Here is a 7,891-nt window from a genome sequence, read left to right as displayed (position 1 = left end):
GTTTGGGGAAGGGATATAACAGAATCATAAATCAAAAATTATATAAGTAGGTGACTACCTAATTGAAGGTTTCCCAACCCACATCAAAGTCAATAATTATCTCAAAAACACCTATTAAAGACCCTTCTCATGCCTCCTTCATCTTAGTATTGGATAGTTGTAAAAACTAGGTGTGTTTTGGCCTATATTGTTAACATTTTATTTTCCTCACTGGTACCATGCTGACATAATTTGTGCACATTTTTAATGTTGTGAGGTTATTCCCTAGGATTATCCACCTATAAAATCTCAGTTTTTAGACTGATTCATTATTCTTTCATTGACCATAGCTTTATTTTTCAAATCTCACCAGTCTGTCTTTATGATATTGACTGGGATTTGCCTTTTGGAATGAGTGTCCTATGTATCATTAGATTCCTAAAGAGTGAGAGGCACACTTTAAAACACACACACACACACACACACACACACACACACACACACACACACACACACTTTGGTTTTATTTATTTATTTTTCATTGTTCCAAGATTCATTATTAATGCACCACACCCAGTGCTCCATGCAATACGTGCCCTCCATAATACCCACCACTAGGCTCACCCAACTTCCCAACCCCCACCCCTTCAAAACTCTCAGATTGTTTTTCAGAGACCATAGTCTCTCATGGTTCGTCTCCCCCTCCAATTTCCCCCAACTATGTTCTCCTCTTCATCTCCCCATGTCCTCCACGTTATTTCTTATGCTCCATAAATAAGTGAGGCCATATGATAATTGAATCTCTCTGCTTGACTTACTTCACTCAGCATAATCTCTTCGAGTCCCATCCATGTTGATACAAAAGTTGGGTATTCATCCTTTCTGAAGGAGACATAATACTCCATAGTGTATATGGACCACATCTTCCTTATCCACTCGTCTGTTGAAGGGCATCTTGGTTCTTTACACAGTTTGGCAACCATGGCCATTGCTGCTATAAACATTGGGATACAGATGGCCCTTCTTTTCACTATATCTGTATCTTTGGGGTAAATACCCAGTAGGGCAATTGCAGGGTCATGGGGAAGGTCTCTTTTCACTTTCTTGAGGAATCTCCACACTGTTTTCCAAAGTAGCTGCACCAACTTGCATTCCCACCAACAGTGTAAGTGGGTTCCCCTTTTTTCACATCCTCTCCAACACACGTTTTTTTCTGTATTGTTAATTTTGGCCATTCTAACTTGTGTAAGGTGTTATCTCAATGTGTTTTCTGATCTCAACGGGAAGGCTGCAAGCTTTTTCCCATTGAGGATGATATTTGCTGTGGGTCTTTCATAGATAGATTTGATGAAGTTCAGGAATGTTCCCTCTATCACTATACTTTGAAGCGTTTTAATCAGGAACGGATGCTGGATTTTGTCAAATGCTTTTTCTGCATCAATTGAGAGGACCATGTAGTTCTTCTCGCTTCTCTTATTAATTTGTTCTATCACATTGATTGATTTGCGAATGTTGAACCATCCTTGTATCCCAGGGATGAATCCCACCTGGTCATGGTGGATAATCTTTTTTTTTTTTAAATTTTTTATTTTTAATAAACATATATTTTTATCTCCAGGGGTACAGGTCTGTGAATCGCCAGGTTTACACACTTCACAGCACTCACCAAAGCACATACCCTCCCCAATGTCCATAACCCCACCTCCCTTCTCCCAAGCCCCCTCCCTCCAGCAACCCTCAGTTTGTTTTGTGAGATTAAGAGTCACTGATGGTTTGTATCCCTCCCAATCCCATCTTGTTTCATTGATTCTTCTCCTACCCACCTAAGCCCCCATGTTGCATCACCACTTGGTGGATAATCTTTTTAATGTACTGTTGGATCCTGTTTGCTAGGATCTTGTTGAGGATCTTAGCATCCATATTCATCAGTGATATTGGTCTGAAATTCTCCTTTTTGGTAGGGTCTTTGCCTGATTTGTGGATCAGGGTAATGCTGGCTTCATAAGAAGTGTCTGGAAGTTTTCCTTCTGCTTCAGTTTTTTGAAACAGCTTCAGGAGAATAGGTATTATTTCTTCTTTGAAAGTTAGATAGGATTCCCTAGGGAATCCTTCATGTCCTGGGCTCTTGTGTTTTGGGAGGTTTTTGATCACTGCTTCAATCGTGTTACTAGATATCGGTCTACTCAGGTTGTCAATTTCTTCCTGATTCAATTTTGGGAGTTTATAGTTTTCCAGGAATGCATCCATTTTATTTAGGTTGCTTAGCTTATTGGCATATAACTGTTGATAATAACTTCTTTTTTAAATTTAAATTTTTTTTTTTAATTTTCAGCATAACAGTATTCCTTGTTTTTGCACCACACCCAGTGCTCCATGCAATCTGTGCACTCTCTAATACCCACCACCTGGGTCCCCCAACCTCCCACCCCCCACCGCTTCAAACCCCTCAGATTGTTTTTCAGAGTCCACAGTCTCTCATGGTTCACCTCCCCTTCCAATTTCCCCCAATGTCCTCCGTGATATTTGTTATGCTCCACAAATAAGTGAAACCATATGATAATTGACTCTCTCTGCTTGACTTATTTCACTCAGCATAATCTCTTCCAGTCCCGTCTATGTTGCTACAAAAGTTGGGTACTTCTGATGATTGTTTCTACTTCCTTGGTGTTAGTTGTGATCTCTCCCTTTTCATTCATAATTCTATTAATTTGGGCTTTCTCTCTTTTATTTTGGATTAGTGTGGCCAATGGCTTATTGATCTCATTGATTCTTTCAAAAAACCAGCTTCTAGTTTCAATGATACATTCTACTATATCTCTGGTTTCTATCTCATTGATCTCTGCTCTAATCTTGATCATTTCCCTTCTTATGTGTGGAGTTGGTTTGATTTTTTGTTGGTTCTCCAGCTCTTTAAGGTGTAGAGACAGCTGGTTTATTCTGGATTTTTCAATTTTTTTGAGGGAGGTATGTATTTTCCCCTTAGGACTGCCTTTACTGTATCCCATAGGTTTTGGACCGAAGTGTCTTTATTCTCATTGATTTCCACAAATTGTTTAAGTTATTCTTTGATCTCCTGGTTGATCAATGTGGTTTTGATTTGAATCTCCCTGATAGCTAATGATGATGAAAATTTTTTCATGTGTCTGTTAGCCATTTGTAGGGCTTTGGAGAAGTGTCTGTTCATGTCTTCTGCCCATTTTTTTGATGTGATTATCTGTTTTCTGTGTGTTGAGCTTGAGGAATTGTTTATAGGTCTTAGCACTTGTCTGTAGTGTCATTATAGATATAGGTATATAGATATCAGCCCTTTGTCTGTAATGTCATTTGTGAAGGTCTTCTCCCAGTCCATGGATTGGAGAGGTACACTTTTGAAGCAAACTAAAAAAAAAAAAAAAAAAAAAAAAATTGCCTCTTGTATTTGTTCATACAAATAGTCAAAAGAAGCCTCAAGATTCATCCCATGGCTTTACCCAGCAACTACTCCACTGCTTCAGTCTCTGAATTCCTCCTCATCTGCTTCCCTAACTACCAGAGTTGGCAGCACTGGCTGTCCCTCCCCCTCAGCCTCCTCTTCCTCCTGGCCATGGGGGCCAACGCCACCCTGCTGATCACCATCTGGCTAGAGGCCTCTCTTCATGAGCCCATGTACTACCTGCTCAGCCTCCTCTCCCTGCTGGATATTGTGCTCTGCCTGACGGTCATCCCCAAGGTCCTGGCCATCTTCTGGTTTGATTTCAGGTCCATTAGCTTCTCAGCCTGCTTTCTCCAGATGTTCATTATGAACAGTTTCCTCCCCATGGAGTCCTGCACATTCATGATCATGGCCTATGACCGCTATGTGGCCATCTGTCACCCACTGCGATACCGATCCATCATCACTGACCAATTTGTGGCCAAGGCTAGTGTCTTCATTTTCACTCGAAATGCCCTTCTCACTGCACCTATTCCTATTCTCACCGCCCGGCTCCATTACTGTGGGAAAAACGTCATTGAGAACTGCATCTGTGCCAACTTGTCTGTGTCCAGGCTCTCCTGTGACAATTTCACCCTTAACAGAATCTATCAGTTTGTGGCTGGTTGGACTTTACTGGGTTCAGATTTCATCCTCATCTTCCTCTCTTACACCTTTATTCTAAGAGCTGTGCTTAGGTTCAAGGCTGAAGCGGCTGCTGTCAAAGCCCTGAGCACGTGTGGCTCTCACTTCATCCTCATCCTGTTCTTCAGCACCATCCTGCTGGTTGTTGTGTTGACAAATGTGGCCAGAAAGAGGGTCCCCATGGACATCCTCATCCTACTCAATGTCCTTCATCACCTCATACCTCCTGCCTTGAACCCTATTGTATATGGGGTTCGGACCAAAGAGATAAAACAAGGAATTAAGAAATTGCTCTGGAGACGTATGTAAATACATAAAATAGATCTCTAATTCCTTTTCCTCGTTCTCAGTGATTTTTCTAGGCAGCGAATTGAACAAAACCTTGGTGAGTATTTATTATACACTCTGAAGCTCACTTCTTAATTGACCCAGATTTCTTCCTTTATTCTCCTCGCCTGGTTTGGGTGAAGGTAGACAAGAGGAAGAAATTTATATTTCTTGAGTAACTGCTTTGAGCCTAGGCAACTTTATTTAAGTAAATTTAATCTTTCACAACATTTCTGTAGATCTTATTATTTCCATTTTACAGAGTAGGGAAAAAAAGATGCTTTTCAAAGTGAAAAATGCCAAGAATCACATTCTCTGGGTAGTGGCAGAGATTGAAATCCAGAATCCAGATCGTGGGTCCTACAAAAATGCCCCTTCAAAATGCCCCAAAGCTACACTCAGTAACAGCAGAAAAGGAAAATGACACCCGTTTGCCTACAAGAAGAGGCTCTTATTACCCTCCAGCTTAGCTCTCCTTTCCTCAAGCAGAGCCATAGGTGTGATTCAGCATTTGTCATTTTCCACAAGAGACTTCTCTCACAGGGCTCCCCTCCATCTCACAGCTGCTGGAAGAGTTTATCCACTACAACCTTCCTCCTGTCCCTCAGAGCCCAGAAGGGCCAACTTCAACACTGATGACCAAAAATGATACAAATAATCTCAACATCCTTGCATACTGATAATAGTGATAGTAATGACAATGAATAGGAAAGCTCAAATGTTTTAAGCACTTGCAATATACTAGCATCTGTACACAATAACATTAATTTTCATAAGACCCTTGTGTGGATGATTATAAAAATTAGTTTTGAAAGCATCTAATAGAGAGGACACAGTTTCTAGGAATAGGATACATATTGTCAGGTGTTATCGCCCAGAATTTGGTCCACTCCGTGGGTCTCTCTAGGAGTGCTTTCTCCATCTCTGCTATGCTTCTCCCAGGTGCAAATCCAGAAGGGACTCAAAGAGAAATCCAGTTAGTTGGTCATATTCAGATCTTAATTCCTGCGCTAGGCTTCTCTAGATCAGTGCAAATAGCCACCATATTTATAAGACTCAATTATATTTTTATATTTTATATATATATTTCAAGTTGTCATGGCGGGGTATTGGGAAATGTTTTCAATTAGCATTAATTGTGCCTCGGATAAACCTCATTGGCTACGATCCTGCCACTATGCAAAGCTTATATTATATATATATATAAAATATAAATATAAATGTGTATATATTTATATTATATATATGTATAATTATATAATCCAATAATTATATTGACTCAAACTGGGTGTACACAGTTCTAGAAACTACAGCTTGTGCTAGGGATTTGTAAGGGATGTAGGGACCAGCACACCTGTTGTCATCCCTCAGAGTGATGAGCATAGCTTCTGGCATATCAGGGGGCTCAGCAAACATCCCCTTGCTTATGAAATTGAAGCGACTAAGAGAAGAGTTAACCAATAGTGTCTACAATGCATCTTTCATTGCGGACTCTGAAAAACAATCTGAGGGTTTTGAAGGGGTGGGGGGTAGGAGGTTGGGGGAACCAGGTGGTGGGTATTAGAGAGGACACGGATTGCATGGAGCACTGGATGTGGTACAAAAACAATGAATGCTGTTATGCTGAAAATAAATTAAAAAAAAGTCAATGAAACCAGATGCTGTTGATTCTTGTAGAAAATCATTAAAATTGATAAACCATTAGCCAGACTTATTAGAAAAAAAGAGAGAAGACACAAATGACAATAACAGGAATGAGAAAAGTTCTATCACTACAAATTCCACAGATACTAAAAGGATACTAAAGAACCATTACAAACAAATGTATGTGCATAAATTCCACAACTTAGAAACACGAAAATAACCAAAACTTCCACAATTATTAGACTGAAGCCTTTAAGAAGTTACTCAAGTGACTAAGCATTTGTTTCTTTGTAAAATGGTGAGGTTGTTGAGGAGTAAATGAAGTTCTTAGCTGCTATCATCATCATCATCATCATTTTGAATTCAGACAGGAACTGCAAAAGAAGATCTGGATGTAACTGAGAAGAAACCATGTGACCGACAATCAGCATCCTTAGGAACAGTTTGATTTGGTAAACCATTCTCTTTGGACTCTGATCTTATTTCAGTCTTCTCTTTCTACCTAAAAATTTTCCTGTTCACTTGAGGGTTCTTACTGGTGCTTTGTGCATTAAAAACCTGACTAATCACATCAATAAATTGTGCTGATTAAAAAAAAAAGTCCTCTTAGTACAGTCTTTGAACATGTCTTGAATGGATAGAATGAAGTAGCAGAAACTAAAGGCATTTTAAATGGACACTTTAAAGTGATAAACTTCCAGTTTTAAGAGATAAGTACTGGGGATGTAATGTATAGCATGACAACTGTGGCTAAAACTGCTGTATGGTATATTTGAAAGTTATTATGAGACTAGATCCTAAAAGTTCGTATCACATGGAAAAAAATTTTTTTCTTCTTTTTTGAATATACATGAGATACTAGATAGTAACTAAACTGTGGTAATAATTTCACAATATATATAAGTCAAGCTATTATGCTGTATACCTTAGACTTCTAAGCTGCATATGTCAATTATATCTCAACAAACTGGAAGAAAAAACAAGATGTTTTGCCAGTTTAAGTGAAAATTTGTGGAGTTACTTTGTTAACACAGAATGACTGTGGCCCAAGTGTGCTGGAAGGGGCTGTTTTTAAAAATGTGAAAAGGAGAGGAGTGCCTGGGTGGCTCAGTGGTTAAGCCTCTACCTTCAGCTCCTGTCATGATCTCAGGGTCCTGGGATTGAGCCCTGCATCAGGTTCTCTGCTCAGCAGGGAGCCTGCTTCCCCCTCTTCCTCTCCCTGCCTCTCTGCCTACTTGTAATCTCTCTCTGTCAAGTAAATAAATAAAGTCTTTAAAAAAATGTGAGAAGGGGGATGGGAGAGGCCAACCACTAGCCATTTAACTCACTCCCTGTTTTGCACATTAGTCACATTTGCAAGAGGAATACAGAGCCTTTTGGAAAAGAATATCTGAAACCATTGAACACTGCTATTCAGGACCAGCGCAGATTTAAATGAAGAGCCAGGGGGCACCTGAGTGGCTCAGTGGGTTAACGCTTCTGCTTTCGGCTCTGGTCATGGTCTCAGGGTCCTGGGATCTAGCATCCGGCTCTCTGCTCAACAGGGAGCCTGCTTCCTCCTCTCTCTCTGCCTCTCTGCCTACTTGTGATCTCTGTCTGTCAAATAAATAAAATCTTGGGGAAAAAAAAAAAAAAAGAAAACCCTTTAAATGAAGAGCCAGTAGCAAGAAAAAGCAACAAATCTCCTGGAATTAAATTATCTGGAGGAAAAGGGAGTTTATGCTGGTGACCCGTGCTCAAAGCAAAGACCTAAATACTGTTGAAGGAACAAAACTACATTTTCCACATATAATAAAGTAGAGTTTGGGAGCCTTTGAGTACACAGTCATCCTGATACGCTCTTGT

General features: G+C 39.9%; 1 protein-coding gene and 1 pseudogene across 1 annotated transcript; one reads left to right on the top strand and one right to left on the bottom strand.

Moving 5' to 3' along the window:
* The first annotated feature begins 3,439 nt into the window (after window positions 1-3,439).
* Window positions 3,440-4,384, top strand: LOC131821704 (olfactory receptor 56A1). Its single transcript, XM_059157980.1, has one exon. It carries the CDS (start codon window positions 3,440-3,442, stop codon window positions 4,382-4,384), a length of 945 nt encoding a protein of 314 aa, XP_059013963.1.
* A 1,080-nt stretch (window positions 4,385-5,464) lies between these two features.
* LOC131822807 (U4 spliceosomal RNA) lies at window positions 5,465-5,589 on the bottom strand (annotated as a pseudogene).
* Between the last annotated feature and the right edge of the window lie 2,302 nt (window positions 5,590-7,891).

The sequence above is a fragment of the Mustela lutreola genome, chromosome 1 (genome assembly GCF_030435805.1).
Source record: "Mustela lutreola isolate mMusLut2 chromosome 1, mMusLut2.pri, whole genome shotgun sequence".
In the NCBI taxonomy this organism is placed as follows: Eukaryota; Metazoa; Chordata; class Mammalia; order Carnivora; family Mustelidae; genus Mustela; species Mustela lutreola.
Note: the sequence above shows the minus strand (reverse complement) of the source record. Positions and strands in the feature narration are given on the sequence as shown.

Excerpts from the sequence above, each read along its gene's own strand:
- LOC131821704 (XM_059157980.1), top strand. The coding sequence starts at position 3,440 with ATGGCTTTACCCAGCAACTACTCCACTGCTTCAGTCTCTGAATTCCTC.